Genomic DNA, 18,165 nt, shown 5'->3' with positions numbered 1-18,165 from the left:
AGTCTAAAAACGTGCATGAAGCGTGAGAGTTCATGATGTAAAGAAACCTGTAGCATGCAGTGTGTGCTTCCTACTTTTCCTGGATTTCATTATGCCTTCCTGCCTCACAGAACAGCTGTAACATTAAACCCATTGAAACTTGTAAAGTGCTTAGAGATCCACTGAAGGGAGGCAGTAGAGGAGTAAAAGGTACTCAATTTTCATTGCTATTATATCAGGCAAGATAGTTTCCAGAGTGTCTTCATAATAAGTAAGGATAAATAACTGCAAACATAGAATCTGTTCTATGCTCATTAATAGGTATCTGTTGGACTGTGGTTGAGGAAGAATCTCTTTTAGGGAGAAGGTGAGTGTAGATTTGAAGATCTTAATTCATATTTCAATAACTTTCTTAGGGCCATGGCTCAAAGCAAAACAGTGTGCTTTACTAGTGCATGAACACTATCCAGGTCTACTGGCATTTGAATAATAGTGGCAAATAGTTTGTTTGACCATTTTCTTCTGTCAAATTTTGACTAGATTTTCAAATAAATCATTCACCAATATTTTTTCCTCATGATTTGGTTAGCTCAATAGCCAGCTGAACAATATTCATCAAATAAATTACTCACTTTCTCCCCATCAATCTGCAAATAATTTATTCACAAATACTTTTTACATGAGGCAGCCAGCTCTAGCCAGGACAAATCAAGGTAATTTCCTACTCTTTTGATCAAATGCCAGTAGGACTTTATCTCGGACAGCTCAATAGAGACAGGTTTTAATGCATAATACATAATGGGTAAGCTGAGTTTTTCACAGTTCTTTGTGAAGTCTCTGCTATTGCCCATATTTCTGTTCAGCTACTGAGAGACGAATGACAGGGGGGCATATATTTTCCATGCAGGTACACTCAGAAGCATTTCACAAAACCTACTGTACCGCTTTCAGGGAGTAGGGCTCAAGTCAGCCACAACCGTGATGGGGCAGCCCCTTGGCTGGAACACGCAAGCTGTTTAATAGAGCAAGGCAAAATTTAACAAAAGTCGAGGAGAGGAAATGAAGATGAGTATTGTGCCAGCTCAGAAACACAAAGGGAACCTAGAGGCAGAATGAAATCAAGCAACGTGGAATTTGGCCAGCATGCTGGGGATAACGGCCCTAGCTCTTGAGAAAAGAGTCTTTAATGAGGAGCCAAGACATGAGACGGCACATCCTCATGTAGATGTCTCCAGGACAACGTTCATGCTGTGGTTCCCTTTGCCCGGGATTCGCATGCAAGCAGTTTGGAAGCCGCTGACAGTTCCCTTCCCGCCCTTAGTGGCTGTCATATTGCTGATGGAGCAGCTGAGCATGGCCTTATCTACCTGTCTGCCTATCCCGCTCTTTTGTTGTGGAAAGCTTATGGCTGCCACACACCAGCAGCAAGGGGCTTCATGCAGCTAAGGCAATGGGACCAAAAGATTGCTCCCCTGCTTAAGGTTTGCAGCCAGCAATCTGCACTGCACATAAGCAGCACTTTTGCAGCCTCTGCCCCTAAACAGGGTGCTGAGTCTTTGTCAGGGTGGGTCCTTCTGCTCTTGGTTGGAGATGTATGGGACTTCTGAATGCTCTTTACCCTTGCACTCCACGCTGTATGTGGCCTGCTACGCAGTCGTCTCGCCTTCGTCGTCCGCTGCTCAGGCAACAAGGTCAGAAGAACAAGAGTTGTTTATCCATGTTTCTCAAGAGAGAAACTTTGCAAAAGCTAGCAGCTCTATGTTGGAAGAGTGGTGCAAGTAGGGAGTGGTTGCATGTGGGTTTCTTTAAGATCAGTGTGTGTTCATATTCATGCACATATGTGTATGCATAATGTCTTTAATATAACACTTCAATCTCGATCTTTCCCTGAGATTCTGTTGGCTAAGCTAGTTACCCCCAAATGAGAGATGCCTTCAGCCTATGTGTTATGCAGAAATCTAAGTATGAAGAAATGTAGGCAAGCATTTCTGCAGCATCATCAATAAATGAATTATATGTGGTAGCTACTCAAAACAACAACATGCTAAACATTGAAAGTCAAATGGGATGCCTTCCAGAGAAACAAAAAAATGACCACATATTTACTCTGCTCTCATAAATAAACATGGAGAAAGCAAAAAAAATCAGAGGAAGATATTTGTCTCAACTTTATACTTGGAGAAAGCTTTTGACTCAGCCTGGCTCTCATAGCTGAACTATACAAAATGGAATTGGCAAGGGGAAAAAAATGACAATCACATACATGTAACAATCCATTGAAAGTAGGACACACAAAAAAGGGAAGAAAACAGGCTTTGAAGGAGAAGGTAGACTAACACAACGGTCAGCTTCAGGCCTGCTCTTTCTGTCATCTATGCTGGTGATTTATCAGCCCCAAAGAAACTGTTCTCAAATTGAATGAGGGATCTCAAACACCTGCTTAAATTGTCACAACATTACAAAATGCATTTTAACACACCCTGCTGCAAGGCCAAGTAGTGAGGCAGGAAGAACATCGGTGATGAATGGCAGGATAAAGATGCTTTCTTGGAAAACACAGATGCAGAAAGAGACTTGGGGATTCAACATGGGTAACAGACCCCACAAGCTTTTTGTGCAGTGTAGGCAGTTAATGGTCTAATTCCATTTTTAGATATGTGAGAAGGGGAAAACCAAACAACAACTGAGAAATTATTTTTACTCTGTGCACAGCATGTGTGTATAGACCACAATGACATTGTGTCACAGGGTGGCTGCCTGTGAGTCAAAAAGCACTTAGAAACATTGGAGAGTCCAAAAAATGCTGCAGTGGCTGAAACTGGATCTTACAATGTGAGGCTTCAAAGAAAACAATCTATTCAGTTTAGCAAGGAGAAGTGATAGGAGTACCATGTATAGTTACTTACCCATGAAAATGGGATGGGTGTGCAGTTCTGTAGACAAAGGCATAGCAAGTTCTGATGTCTCGAAGTTGAAGTTAGACAAATTCAACCTTGAAAGAAGCAATTTCCTAGCAGCAAGGATAATTAAACATCGGAAGAAATTTGTAGGTGGAGTAAGGCACTTGCCATTACTTGGGGTCTTTAAGACAAGGTGTGTTGTCTTTCAGACTCACTTTGATCCAGCTGCTGGGAAAAACTCTATGGGTTGTATATATGAGTCAGATTAATAGGTCACAGTGGGCCCTTCCGTCTGGAAGTCTGACTATCTGGGGGGGAAAGCAGTTCTCACTAAATACAAAGTAAAAGAGTGAGGTGACACTTGTTGAGAACACCACACACCACAGCTCAGGCTAGCAGGGGTTTACCTATTCTTGTCACCAGTGTAACTAACAGCATGTAGCAGTGGTGAAGTAGATGCCGGTATCTGGCAGTTACAGTAAGGGCAATAGGGAGTTCCAAACTCGGCAGGCATAAGGAGAATCTTTCCAAGGACACAATGAAAATCATCGAATCACTGCTGTAACTTTTTAGCACTGTAATTCAGGTCCCGGATCCGTGATCCTCAACTAGCAAGAGAGCACAGGAATAGGAAGAAGAGAGCAAATGGGGAATGAGGCTCCTGCAAAATCAGTGGCCTTGTGCATGCAGTAAGCTTTGCATCCATGACTACATCCATGAGTACGTATCAGGATTGCTGCTGCAAGGCTTAAGAGGCACAAGGGGATATACTTTCAGGACTAGAGTTTGATAGAGGATCAGCAGTTTAACCAGCATTACAGAAGCTGACCAGTAAGGGTGAGAGATCTCCTAACCTGTTTTCTGAATTTGATGTAAGGGACATGTCTTATTTACAGAAGTGATGTTTTCCAGTGAAGAAAAAGCATGTTTGAGTGCTAGCCAAAGGAGGAGGTAGAACAGAATGATCGGAGGCAGGCAATAAGAACCAACAGGCATATGAAGGTATTGTAAACATAGATGAAGACAGTCATGTTTTGTTTGGGCAGCCCTTTCTCAGTCACGCTTGTGGATTCAGCCTCATTTATAGTTTGGGAGCTCGGAGAACTTCAGTGTGGATAGGACTAAGCGTCCCCCAGGTGCCTCACGGCTGCAGCTCTGCAGAGATCTGCTGTGTGCAGGTGCTCAGGTAATTGTGGTTGGAGAGTGAAGGTTCTCCTCATCAGTTTTAGGAGGGTCTTGTTTCATTCCTAACAGGCAACACCCTCTCTACTGTAAGCGTTACAAAATGAATGGCGAAGTCCAACCTAAAATCCAGTCTGATAATCATGCTCGGTTACGAACAGAGTACACACCTCCTGCTAGTGGGAGCAAACCACTTTGCCCATGCTCAAGACCAAGGTGCGCTGGAGACACTAGAATGAAGTCTAAACCTGCCATTTTGTGCGGAAGCCGCAGCCCAGAACCGTGCATAGGCTCCGGAGATTGCCCACGCAGAGAAATGCATAACACGGAGCCGGCTCCACCAAACAACAGAAAATCAGGTAGCCTGAAGGGAGCCTGGGCAAAAACAGCAGGACGCACACAAGGAGAGCCCCGATTTTACAGTTAATGTGGCGAGGGGACTGAAACAGCAGATAAGTGTCCCAGCTACAAGAGAGCAGGCCAGCTCCTTAGTTCTTTGGTTTTACCAGCAAACAGGAAATTAAATCCCCGAGCAAACAAAAATCTCTGTGAGCAGGCCTGGAAGAAAGGTGGCGGAGTGGTGGCACGAGTGCTGTGCTGCAGCAGCCCCTTATCGAGTCAGGCGGGAAGGCAGGCAGGGGAAAAAGAAGCCCGGTCCCAAAAGCGGGCAGCCCTGCTCGTGGGGCGGCGGCCTGCCACCCGTGGGGAGGCGCGGCCCTGCCCACGCACCGCCCGGGGCCGAGGGTGTCCCTGCTCCCCCGGCCGGGCAGTGCCCCGGCCTTCCCTCCCCCGACCCGGGCCGTGGGGCCAGCGGGGCTGCTCCGGGGAGCGGGCAGGAGCACGGGCAGGCCCGCTGCTGCCACGCGTGCCCGTGGCAGGGCAGGGGGCACGAGCGGGCCCACCCGGCAGTGGTTTCTGAGACTATGCGTGCGTGGACGGGGACATGAGTGGACCCTGCAGCTAGGGCTGTGTGTGTGACCGGGTGCGAGGGAGCCTCCGCGCTCGGGGGGCGCGCGTGGACCAGCAGGCAGCCCCCGGCTGGGGTTTGCGTGGGGGGACAGGGGTGGGAGGGACACCCCCCACCCCCCCCAGTCTGGGCGGCGGTTGTACGTGCGGCGACCCTGCGCTGGGGGTACGTCCGTGAGGAAAGGGGGCGTCAGCCGGCCCCCACGCCGGGGGTAGCCACGTGCGCGAGGACAGCGGACACGAGCAGACCCCACCCCACACTGGCGAGGCCGGGGGGGCGCCCCGCAGCCGGGGCAGGAGCGGCGCCACGGCGGCCCCGCGCGCCCGCGGGGCCCAACGGCCGCTCCCCGGGGCCCGGCCGCTGCCGGCGGCGGGGCGCCCCGCGCCGAGAGCCCCCCCCTCCCCGCCCGGGCAACCGGGGCTTTCCCGGGCCACGTGTGCGGGGCGGCCCCGGGAGGCCGGGAGCGGCGCGGGCGGCACCGCCCTCCGCGCGGCCCCGCTCGGCGCGGGGCTCGGCTCCCCGCCCCGCGGCTGGCGGCGGACGGGCCGGCGGCGCCCGCTCTCCTCCCCTTTAAGGGGGTGGGGGCCGGGGCCGGGCCCGGCCGGACCCCCGCGCCGCCCCCGCTACCTGCGGGCGGGGGCGCGCGGGGGCGGGCGCTGGGGAAAGTTTGTCTCTGTGGTTGGCTGCGCCGCGCGGCGCGGCCGGTCGGGGCGGGCGGGCGTCTCCGTGTGCTCGCAGGGCAGCGGGAGGCGAGCGGCCGGCTGAGGAGCGCGCTGCCGCCGGTCCCCGGGCGAGGCGAGCGTGTGCGCCGGCGGTCCCCTTCGCAGAGGCAGAGGTACCCGCGCAGCCCTGCCAGCATGGGGCACCGCGGGGACAGGGCGTCTTGCCTGCCTCTCCTCCTCCTGCTGCTCGGTGAGCCCGCGGGGTGCGCGACCGGGGGCAGCGGGGAGTGCGCCGGGGAGGCTGGGCCGGGCCGGGCCGGGCCGGGCTGGGCCCGGCCACCTCGCCCGCAGGTAACGAGGGAGGGCCGGGCCGGCGGGCGCGGGCCCCTCGGCGGGGAGGAGCGGCTCGCCGTGCCGTGCCCGCCTCGGGCGCGGCGGAGCCCAGCCGGGGCGCTGCCCTCCGAGGGGCGGCGGGGGGCCGGGCAGCGCCGCCTGCCCGCCGGGCTGTGTCGTCCCCCGCCTGGCCGGGCCGTCGCCGCCTTCGCCCTCTCCCGGCCCGCCCGGGCGCGTTAGCGGCCGGCGCAGCCCTAAGGGCTCCGCAGCCCCCCCCCCCCCCCCCGGCCCCCACCGCTCCCTCCAAGGGCCGGGGCGCGGATTGCTGCCGGGCGTCTCCCCGAAACTTTAAGGGGCATCCTCAGAGTAGAGATGGGGCGTGTGTGGGGGGGGGTTGCTGCTTGGCGTGGCTCCCCGGCGAGAGGGGTTTCTACAGGCGGCTGGGGTAACGCGACGGTGTAGCCGTACTTGCTGGTACACGACCTGGTGCATGGGCTGTGGCCGCTCTAAGGTAAAGGGCAGTGCCGTTTCACCTCGCAGAGCGTGAAGTGGCCCGTTTTGGGGCCGAGGGGGTGATCCTTCTCCTGCCTGTTCCACGAGGGAGACTGCAGGAGGGGTCCCCGCGCCCTGCATGCCGCCGGCAGAAGCCCGGGTTCTCCGGGCACGCCGGTGTTGTGGGGGAAGCGGTGCCTCTGCGCCCTCCCCTCCTGGATCTCGGGGTTTGCCGTCTCAGTCGTGAAGTTCTTCTGCGAAGAGATAACGAATAATTGCATAGGTGATCTTTTTTGCCGTGTTCACGTAATTGCATAGCTGTCGTTAGCTTAACATGTGGCGTTGTTCCTTACCAGTGTCAATGCCAGGCAGGCAGCACGCAAAAATAAAGACTGTAGCAAGAACTATGCAAAAAGGGTGGGGGGTGGGTTTTGGTTTTTTGCTTTTTTTTTTTTTCCTTCAACACTGGACTTGGAGCATTTTTGCTAGCGGTGTAACGGAAGTGGCAGTGAGTTTAACTAGAGAACAAGAGCATTGTTCAGGTAAGATAGTTATGCATAGTATTTAAGCAGTTCTGTGTCAGCTCTCTGCAGCCAGAAGTACTTCAGGTGCTGGTGAGCAAGCATGCCCCACAAATTACTACATGCAGTTCTTGATTCAGAACAGTTGACTAACTGCAGGTAGTAAGTGGGAGCCTTTTCCAGGTTTGGGGTGGAAGGAGAGAGTAACTAAACTGTGCCCCGATCCCATGCTGCAACGTTTTTTTTAAACAAAACTCTATTTGCTGACTTAGTCTGTGCTTGTACTTTTGACATTGCTATGACTAATTCTTTTTTTGAAGTCTGCCAGAGCACTTTCCTCATGGTTTGGCTTTTCAGTCTTTCATAGCCAGGTCTACAGAGCAGATAGTTACAGTTGAAAAGTCATCTTCCTAAACCCGGGCTTGTCCCAGTCTCTTTCCTGAGGCTGCTTACAGGGAGTGAGGCAATCTGGGCAGAGGGGTGTCTACAAGTCAAGATCCTACCGCACAAAGGTGTCCGCTGTGCTTTCTCTTACTTGCAGCTGAGGTTAATCATCTCATTTATCTTTACAGTATAGGCATTCTGCCAGCTGGGGAAACAGTGAAGAATTGGAGAGAACACCTTTAGTGTTTTTGTTTAGAACCAGAAAGGGAATAAAATTTTTCAAGAGAATGGTTTAGTAGGACAAGCGGAAAATCAGGACTCTCAGATACTCAAGGTCATGTAGCAAAACATAAAAGCTGTTAAGGATGACGTGCAACAGGAAAGTTGTTTCCTCCTTAATTCCAGATGAAATAATTAGAAGAACTAAAAATGTGCATTTACAGATATCCGGCCACTGTTCGTGATGGCATTTGTCTGGATGTTCTGAGTTGCCTTTTGGGGATTATTTTTTTTTTTATTGGAATGGTGCTGTTCAAATTGAAAGTGCTTTTGTGTGCAGGAAAAAAAACCCCAACCTCTGAACTTTTCAGTCTTACTTGTGGTGTGTGTTTGTGGCTATCTTCTGATACCATTACTTGGTAGCTTCTGCGAGATACTCACAATGTTAAGAGGTTGGGAGGGTGGTGTTCCTCTAACTCTGGATGGGGAAAGTATGCTTCTGTGAATATGTGTTTTCTAGCAATTCTTTAATAGAGAGACAGGTTGGGGCTTTTTGTTAACTGATGTGCTGCAAATGTTGAGTTCTTGTATGAGGGAGGTGGAGGGAAGGAGTTGAAGCATAGAAGAGTTCATCCCTTGTGTGTACTTAGACTTGATTGTTTTGTTCAGATCTTTACAAAATAATCCAGCAAAAGGATGTAAATGGCTTAAGTATTTGGCTGTGACAAATAAGAATGTTTTCTCATCCTTTCTCCTGGATCCAGTACAGTTATCTGTTTGGTAAGGAGATCGTGGATCCTGAGATTAAGGCTTGATCTAGTCTCTCTCTTCTCTTCCCTCCTCTGGTGTGGTTAGATCCTGAGAAGATCCTGAGAAGGGCAGCATGGGGGCATTTTGCACTGCCATTGGCTGTTTTCTGTGCTATTTCATTCTGCAGTCAGTCTGCCTAATCAACCTGTGAAATGCTCTGGAAACCACAACATCCCTCCTAGGATGAGACATCCAAAAACCAAAACAGGTATCTGGTGGTTACTAGGGTTCAGGCTGTAAACAGTAAGCCTTGTAGCTCCTGGATTTCCCCCCCCTCCCCTGGCTCTTGTTTGAGATTCAAGGTAAGAATTTCAGTGTATCTAAAAAAAGGTGGTTTTTGTTTAAGTGCTATGGGGCTTGAGGAGAGCAGGCACTCAGTAGATCCTAGGGGAAAACCATTGATGATGGGTTTCCCAGAGATGGTGTTTTTCTTACTACCATTTAGACCTGTGTGACATTCGCTGTCCGCTATCATGAAAGTCAGTTCCAGCATGCCAGATCCCCAGGAGCCTTGTGTATACATGAATAGAGTTGTTTCCTACAACTCATATCTGAAATTCTTTATTGTGTGGTGGTTTTTTTTTTTTCCCTTTTCCTCAGAAGCTACAACAATTAGTCATTTGAATCAAGGTTTAATTCAAGCTCTGCAATAGAAAGCTTTTGGTAATTAGTTTAAGTTATTGTGATTGTGAACTTCAAGGAAAAGCGTGCTTTAATCTTTCCCTGCATTTGCAGCTAAAGTGAAGGCATTAGAAAATGGGAGAGCCTCCAGTTTTAGGGCAGGGAGACTACGTAAGGATGATTGTCCATGGTGTGTTCAAGGTGTGCTAGAGAGGAGTCTGTTTCCTCTTCCCTTGGTGGTGCCTGCTCACCTGCCCGTGAGCCCCGGACCGGTGCTGGTGGCCTTTGCCTGCCTGCTGCTGGAAGGTGGCAGGCTCAGATAGATCCTTGCTAGTACTCGGAGAAGGAGCTGACAGCTAGGCCTGCCTATCTCTGTTGTAGCTTTAGAGGTGGTTAAAAAGGCTCCCAAAGGGGAAATACCGACAAGCCTGTCCTGGTCTTAGCAACTGCAGACTGCTAAGACAGTAGAAGCACGTATTGAGTGTTAGAACTGGGTTGGTGAGGCACTGAAGGGCAGGTGGTGTTGCTGAGGAGGAAGTGCTTTCTGTGTCGTTTTGCCATGCTGATGTATTTTCTTAGCATGTAGGCTGTGGGAAGGTGTGGGAATCAAAGGGCAAGCAGCGTAGCGAGTGTTTTTTCCTTTACTTCCTGTGTTCTTTTGGGTTGGCAAATGATAGCTTAGTCACCTTTTCTGGCTGTCTTGTGTCTTTGTAGGTTCCTGTCCAGGCTCCTTTTTAGGGAGTCTGGGTGTTTTTTCTGAAATTCTTCGACCTTGTTCCCCAGGTTTCTCGATTGCTACATTTCAACATAGCAACAGCTTGCTCTCTTTAGGTAGCCTCTGTTGTATTTGGCTCTAATCCCTGAACTGAGGTATAAACCTGCCTGAACAAGATTTGAAGTAAGCAGTAGGGGTCATTTAAAAATGCAGCCACATGCTTGATTAGAGGGGAATGTACTTAAGAAATAACATGTACCCATCCCTCTAGCTTTATAAACAAACATTCAGGGACATTTGAGATTTCAGCTTTCACATCTAATAAATTCATGGGTTGATTTGTTTTTGTGTGGTTGTTTTTTGTTCTTGGGTTGATCCCCCCCCCCCGGTCTCCATAGTCCTTCTCAAACACTTACCTGCAAAACAGACCTGTATATTTTTTTAGTAGGGAATTAGTTACATATCTCAATAAGATACTTTTAGAAAGTGAACATTTCAATTGTCTGTTTTTAGATGCCTTTCACTGGTATAATTTTTGTGTGGAGTTCCGTGTTTTAGAAGGAAGGGAAATGGACACATTATCTGAAAGTGTGAATCCTTTCTGATTATGTATAAAAATCAATCACTTGAAAGTTAAGTTGGAAAGAACTCAAAAACATTACTAACATGAGCTGAGTCAAAGTAGGGTTATGTCAGTGTCTATCAAGGTCTCTAGTAGTTTTGAAAGAAAGATATTAGGTGGAGTATAAACTAAGAATCTCTATCATAATGCAAGAAAAATATCTTTCCAATACTTTGCTTTTGACTTCTATTGGAGATGTTGCAGTTACTTCCCAGGCCCCTGCTAGACGTCCTGCTTAGAAGATCTGCAGTAGTAAGTGATAAAGCCTGTTCTCTAGAGACCTGTAAGGTGAAATTGTCTAGGGATACCAGTCTTTCAATTTCTGTCCCATAATTTGAATAATAAGCAGTTTCCTGCATGACCCTAGTTCCTAACCTGAACAAGGTACCCCAAAACTGGGTTGAACAAGACAGGGAGGGAGAGACTGTAACATAAAGCAGTTTTTGTCTGGGTTATTAGTATCTCCTGCCCTAAAGAAGGAATGAGCTTCTATGAGCAATGAGATGCTAAGTTCTCCAATTGTCCAGCTTTTTGTCAGTTGATTCTTTAGAAAACCTTAAATTGTAGTTTTCTTCCAAGGCTTGAATACTTGCTGAGAAGGGATTTAAAAATAATGAGATAAACTTTTAATACACTTTATGCATTAGGTTTTGCAAGGGGCAAATGTATAAAATCAGTTTCAGACCAAACTGCTTTTGGGATAGGATGATCTGAAAAATAGCTGCTCAGATGCCAAAAGCCTTGAATAATGTCTTTCCAGGTCATCATCAGATCTAAAATAAGAAGCAAGACAGAAGTTATGGAGCTTAAATGAGTTTCTTTGGTTTTTGAGTTTCATATCAGAAACTGGCTTATTCATTTACATGTAAGCTTTCATAACTGTAAAGCATAACTGATTTCTTCTAACTGAAGTCTGAGACAGAAAAAAGGATGGTCTTTTTTTTTTTTTTTCCTGTGGAGTTGGAAGAGGTTTCAAAGCTGTGTTTCTGGTGGAAACCATTATCCACTTTAGCTATAGTATTATGAATTAGTTTAAAGTGAGGTAGATAGAAGGTAGAACCAGAGTTGCTTAAATGCCTTAGAGTCTTGTAAAGTTATAAAGCAGTATGGTAATGCTGGTAGGTTTGAGTCGATGTAATTGCTATGGGGACTGCTTGAAAGTTGTGGTAAAGTGTTGCAGTCGGTGCTCCTTTTTCTGGATGACGCAAGTTGCAGGGAAGGTCTTATATGACAGGGTCTGAAGAAGCAGCCTGGAGAGCAATACCTTTTGTATGCAGCAATGGCAAAATACTGATGCAGAAACATGAAGAATTGCTGAAGCAAGCTAAAAGTGTTTGACTTGTGATAATCTTTATGGCCAGATGGAATTTGCATGGATGCTCTAAAGGATCCGAACTGTTAGCTGAGCTATGGGAAGAACAGGTAAGCGAGTAAGACACAGGATTTCCTTTAAAAAAAGATCTGAGGATGGTTTTTGGAATTAATTGACTTGTGAACTTCAGGAATGAGAACTAATTAAAGACTGGAGCTCCCAGGCAAGCTGTCACAGCTGCTGATAGGCAGGGCTGCCAGCAATGCCTGCAGTATATCTGCCTGATACTTTTTGTTAGTAGGGCCATCTCTTTAATTGTTTATTATTCTGCAAGACTTTAGGCATTCATGCTGAAACTTTCTGGGCTGGGTGTCTGCCACAGGTTGACTTTTTTTTCTAGAAAATGCACCCCCACTAGAACACCCCTCCCCCCCCCCCCCCAAAAACTCCAATATTTCCAACCGTTGCACTTGGGGAGGGAGCAGGGAGAAGCAGCTTTTTTTTCTTTTTCGTTCTTGTATGTTCTGGCCTATTCTCACTCCTTACTCTTGAACAAATAATAATCTCAGCTGCTAAGCTGAGAAGTTCTAGCACCTCCGTGCCTTAGAGCAAGAGCTGGAAATTTGGCTGGAGACTTAACTTTGCATCAAGAATGTGGCTTTTGCTGTTATGATGAAAAATGTCCAAATTTGGCCACATTATAAGACTTGGAAAAGCATCCATTTGTAAATGCTTGGTAGGGAATCATTCTCAGGTCCCTAGAGAAAGCACTTTGTCATTGCTTTTAAGGTGTTAAAGGTTTACAGCTGGAATTGGGGGTGGAGAAGTGGAAGCCTCCTTTTTATTCCAGTTTCAGACTTCCGTAAATGTATTGTGAAGTCCTTTTTTTCCTTTTTTTTTATTCCCTTCCTTTTTGTTTTTTCTCTCTCCCCCCTTCTGCCAAACTGGCCAATGCTGGAGCAAAGTGCTGGTATGTGTGGATCACTGATCAGATCTACTGTGAGAGTCTGCTGCTTGTAGCACGCAAAGTTTATATATCATCTTTCTTATAGGTGGCTTTTTTTAAAAAAAAATCAATGTAAACTTTATGTGTGGTTTTTAAATTTTATTCTCTGCCTTCAGTTCTTCTCTCAGGCTTTCTCCTAGGTGTCCCCCATTGTCCTTTACTTCATGCTGGCTGTAAAACAGCTCCTGCTGCTATAGTTGCTCTCCAAAAAAAAAACCCAAAACCAACCCCCCCAAAAAACCCCAACAACTTATGCCACTCTTTCTGTTTAACAGGCTTGATTAGTCTGGACTTGCCTTTCTGCTGACTTTCTTAAAGATGTGGTTTAGCTATGCTGCTTGGTGCTTGCTTCATGACTGCAATTTGCATGCTTTCATGCTTTTTGAGTCACTCTTTTCTTGCCATATCAGTAGCCATTAAAAAGAGTTTGGTGGAACCATTGGTTAGCAAGAGTCCAGTTCTAACAAAAGCTAGCTCTGCTTAGGTTTGCCAGTCTTAAAAAGAATAATTGCCAATGTAAAGGACTTTGTTTCCCTGCATGTTCCACTGTTAGCTCCAACTGCAGAGATTTAGCATCGTGTTTGAGTCAGTCTTTGATGCAATGTGGCTGTGGGGAATCTTTGAGCAGGCTGTAACAGCATTGTTCTCCTACACGGATTAAAATGGTTGTTGCAAGAGAGGCATCCGCAGGGACCTCTGCCAGCTTCTTATTGATGTGTTCAGTTTCATCTATTGACACACTACCCTTCATTATTACATAGTGAATCCTGTGGCAGTGGAATTTGCTATTAAATCTGCCCTGCAAAAGAGAATTGGCAGGAGCTGCTTTAAGAGCAGCGTGACCCCTGCGTTTGCAAAGAATAGCTTCTAAATACAAAACAGATGCTGAACTAATAGAGGATGCTTCCTAAATTTTCAGGGTACCAAACATAATTATTTTGAGAAAAATTCAGAACTCACATAATTTGAATAATAATTTTAAGTTTCAATACCCTTTTTTTCCAGATATGTATGTCTAATCAGTACATGTATTCATTTGTGCTTGAATACAGCAAATAATACCGAGGTGAAAATAGGCAATTATTTGTTAATGGAAACTGTTAGAGTAAGCCGCGAGGTGTTAGTCTTTTTGTCTGTGCTCTAATCCTCTTCCAAGTGTTAGAGGGCGGGAGAGGTGATGCATCTGCCTTTGCTTTTTGCCATTGCCACAAACTATTTTGTGCTTTCAGAGCACCACCCGTAATATTTACCCAGATGTTACAATGTCCACCATCTCCCAAAAGAAGTGTTATGTTCTTTAGAAGCCCAGTGACATACTGTGTATTGGGAGGTGGTGTCAGTGGGTGGAATTTATGTCTATGTGAACAGCCTTTATGTTGTGTGTAGAGTGTGCTTGTTCATATTCAGTTCATACAGAGATTTAAATTAATGCAGAGTAATAAGTCTATTGCATCAACCTTGCTTCCCTTTGATCTCAGGGTTTGGTTCTAGACAAGGCATGCTGTACCTCTTGGCTTAGAGAGCTTAAGTGCTTGAAACGGGCTTCATCAGTGAGAAAATAAAGAGCATGACAGCTTATCGGAGACAAAATCACTCTGTGATTGTCTGGAGGTGGGTGGTAGCAAGGTAAGTCTGGATTTTTCATGTCTATCACAAAGCAGGGTTGAATGGACACTAAAGCTAATTGACTAAGCCCTGGTTGCTAGCAACTGTATTGATAGGCACCTGTCAATAATTGCAAAGCTGCTGACATACCTAGGTTTGTGGGTTGGTTTGTTTATTTTAAAAAAAAAAAAAAAGTTGAGAAAATAGCTTGTCTAGCCAGGAGTCAATTGGCACAGAAGTGTGGCTGTTGCTAGAAATTAGAGGTGGGGGAAGGAAGGTGAGGAGAGAGTACTGGAGCAGGACACGCTTCCCAGAGAGAAAGGGAGGTAGGGGAATAGCTTGTTCAAAATGGAAGAATGAGTTAAAGGTGTGTCTCCATGAGATGGTGGTGTTGGGGCAGTTATCACCAAAAAACAGCCTTGGTAAAAAACACAAGTTTCTCAAGCTTTGCAAGCAGGTCTTGAAATACCCCAGTTTTCTAAGCAGTTGTCTGCTCACCACTGGCAGGTAAATGGAATAGCTAATTGTAGACTCCTGCAGTTTTATACAAGGACTGAAATGTGGTGCATGTGGCTGCAGGGTATGCTGTGGCATCTGAATTGATGCTGGTGTCTGCCTTTTGAGTCCGAAAGGGAGGGGCGAGGAGGAGGCTACAGTACTGTGAATAGAGTTACTGGGTGGGGATGTCCTTCCAAAATAGGCGAAGAACAAATGAGACTTCAGATGGTACCCTTGTTCCCACTCATGACCAGAGGGCACAGGGAGTGTGCCTCTTCCAGACTTTGCCTCGTTAACCTATAAGGATCAATGGAGATAGGCCAAAGCTACTTAGAAAGGAGCTGTTAAAGGTGATTTTAAGTATTTCTCACTGACCTTCCTCTTGGTGTGAGCGGTCAGCTTTTGGTTTGTATGTATACAGAGAGATTTTTTTCCCCTGTCTGAAGCTGTAGAAAGACACTCTTCTTCATGCATCTGGGCAGAGGCTGGTAACCTACAGATGGATGCAGGGCAGATGCACTGGGCACTTACGTACCTGGATTGTGAGGTGGGTCCTTTCCTTGCTTTAACAATTCCTACCCAGAATAAGAAACTAGTGTCCTTACAGTAATTTCACAGAACATGCATATGCCATCAAAATAACTTGCTGGCTTCTCTTTCTTCTCTATTTTCTTCTTTTGTTGCGCTTCTGGTATTGGTGCATTGGGGTGAGAACTTGCTTTGCATATGTGGGTTTGGCCAAAGGCCAGCTTGAATACTGTTTTCACGAGTGACAGTCTGGGGTCAGCAGCAATCCTCCAGTGTTGCCTTGTTGCTGTAGGATCTTGCTTGCAGTCCAGAGTGGGACTTTGGTCGAGTGACTGTGATAAGTACATAACATTTCTTGGAATTAAAGTCCTGCAACTAAGGTTTCCACCTCAGAGGATGCTGCTAACATGAGACATCCTGTGGCTGCCACTTGGGTTGAAACAGTGTGTTCAGAGAAGCTGTTTGCTGGGGAGATGATCAGTCAAGGAGCTACAGGGTGAGCCTTGAAGAAGAGCAGGCTGTGCATGGGAGCGGGAAGATGTTTGGAGGTTTTGGCAGGGAGGAGGCAAGGGCCAAGCTGCAGATTCTGTGAATGGCATAGTGATGGAGAGCACTTCATGCTGATGATTTTTTTTCATCTTGGCCTGGTGGTGTAAGGTCTTTTTTGACTTTGGGTGCACAGGTGGGGGGGTAAAAGGAAAAAAATGGTGCCTGGGATACCTGGGTGTGAGGAGAGGGGGCCATGGGCTCACAGACGATCTAGCAGTGACACATGCTGGACCTCCTTTGGACTCTTTCCTTAGGACCTGCGTGCATTAAAAGTATTGAAGGCCTGTTGAGAAGACTGATTGTAGATTAGGTATTCTTTCGCCCTACCTTCCTGCTTAGGTGTAAAACTCTCATGGTGACAGGGTTAATGTGATGGATAGCTTTGGGCTTGAAGCATTGTGCTGATTGTCAGAGGACAAAGATACCTGATATAAGGGCCCATGTTGTAAATTGGTGGTGGAGGACATCTAGTCTCAGTGAGTTTGGTAATGTGAAGCTAGAGCTTCCTGCTTTTGAGTGTGTGGGTATTAATCCAGCCTTGTGTCCACCTTTTTCTGGGCCTGTGTAAAATGAATTACTGGTCTTGCTTCAGTTGAGTGAATGTAACATCTGCTTGCCTGAGCAAAATAGCAGCAGGTACTGGGTGGCATTGTAGTCAACAAGGTCACTCCCTGAACAAGGCTAAGTGAGCTCGGTACCCAGTTTCTGGTACAAAACAGCCAGATGTGTGGGGGCTGTGGGTGACAAACGCACATGGAGGCTGTCGAGGGGACAGCCTTGTTTACCCTGTTCTTGACCATTTTGTTTGTGTGGGTGAGCAAAGAACTTTGGCCTTCAAGGTTATTTGAGTGCTTCTCAGTACTATTTAACATTACCACTTCCCTCTGCACCTCCCCATCAATTGTTGTTTTTACACGCATTATAAATTTGAAAGGCTCATGAGTTGATGATAGCTTTCAATACACACAGCCAAGGAGATTTTTAACTTGTGGTAATTAAAGCCCTATCTTTAAGACCTCCGTGTAGTCCTGGACGTGTGCCACTAGATTATGACAGGAAATATCCTGATGATTGTTCCTGTCTGTGTAGCAAGACCCCTAAATCCTCACAGGCAATTGCATGTACCCACTCTCTTCTAATTTGATATAAAATTTGCTCCCAAGTGTTATTTACCCTGTTTAAAACAGATCTCTAGTATTTCCTCAGAGGCAGTAGTATGTTTGGGTAAGTCACGCTGGGTTTGGACACTTACTCGCTAAAGATGTGCAAAATGGAGCAAGTATGGCTACCTGTGTTCTTGTTCTGCTGTGGCATTCTTTGGAGATGGCAGGTTCATACATTGAGTATAGCTTGGATGGTTGGTGCGAGCTTGTGGGGATCTGTGGCTCTGCTTCAGTAGCCTCTGCTGCAGGAGCCTAGAGACTCTCTCCTAGCTGGCCTGCGCGTACTGAGGTGTTTCTCCTTTTTCTTGAGAAAGATGGCATGCCTGCTTTGTATCGAAATAGATGAAGGGCAGTGAATATCTGCTGGGAAACTTGAATAGCACTCATTTAGACACAATTCTGCTTATCTGGTTGTCTATATTGTTGGCATTTTTAGGAGAGAGTGGAATCTCTCTCTTGGTCTCTTTCAGAACATCTGTTTCTGTGCATGAAGTCCTCTTTTGCCTGCCTTTTTTCTTCCATTTGAATCCACTTCTACCTAAACAGTCTTCTGTACGGTGTCAGAAGTATGAATGCCAGCAAGGATTTTGTCAGGTCATCTTGGGTGTTTTGTTCTGCAGGAAAGTCACTATGGGTAGAAGCACTGGAGTGCATACTCCTGATAGGAGAGGCCATGGGACTTGAGCCGAGCTGAGTTTGAGCTCATTGATGCAGGATGATAGCGAAGGTATAACTGTGTGTGTGAAACTTTCCAGAGGTTCCTCACTGCATCTGTCTCAGAAGAAGGACCTGTATGCCATCTCTTCTGACTGTATCAGCTGGCCTAATGAAAGAACTCTAAAGATTATTGCCTTAGACCACTGTGGCTACATAAATACTACTAATAATTTATACAGGTATTCTGTGACTTGAGGTTACAGTTCTGATGATGATTTCTGCCACATGCATGCTGAGTTATGCATTGCATGGAGGCTCCTGTCACAAGTCCCAAGTAATAATAAAACTGGAGTTTAAAACCAAGTAAGCTCTAAAATGAAAGAGTTGGCAGAACATTCTTTGAATTTATGGTGATAGTCATATAGAAATTCCACTGTCCA

General features: G+C 46.8%; 1 protein-coding gene across 2 annotated transcripts in view; it reads left to right on the top strand.

Annotated features, from left to right (window-relative positions):
• Positions 1–5,568: 5,568 nt before the first annotated feature.
• PTGFRN (prostaglandin F2 receptor inhibitor) overlaps positions 5,569–18,165 on the top strand; it is a 71,425-nt gene continuing 58,828 nt past the window's right edge. The window contains exons 1-2 of one of the 2 annotated variants that reach the window (XM_069785438.1): positions 8,948–11,829; positions 14,204–14,351. Coding sequence is in view for 1 of the 2 variants with exons in the window: in XM_069785437.1 (XP_069641538.1) it covers positions 5,886–5,940 (55 nt within the window). In the remaining variant the exon portion in view is untranslated. Of the gene's footprint in view, positions 5,941–8,947; positions 11,830–14,203; positions 14,352–18,165 lie in introns of those variants that run through there. The other variant, XM_069785437.1, reaches the window with a different exon arrangement.

Source organism: Haliaeetus albicilla, chromosome 6 (genome assembly GCF_947461875.1).
Source record: "Haliaeetus albicilla chromosome 6, bHalAlb1.1, whole genome shotgun sequence".
In the NCBI taxonomy this organism is placed as follows: domain Eukaryota; kingdom Metazoa; phylum Chordata; class Aves; order Accipitriformes; family Accipitridae; genus Haliaeetus; species Haliaeetus albicilla.
This window is presented reverse-complemented; position numbering and strand designations above follow the sequence as displayed.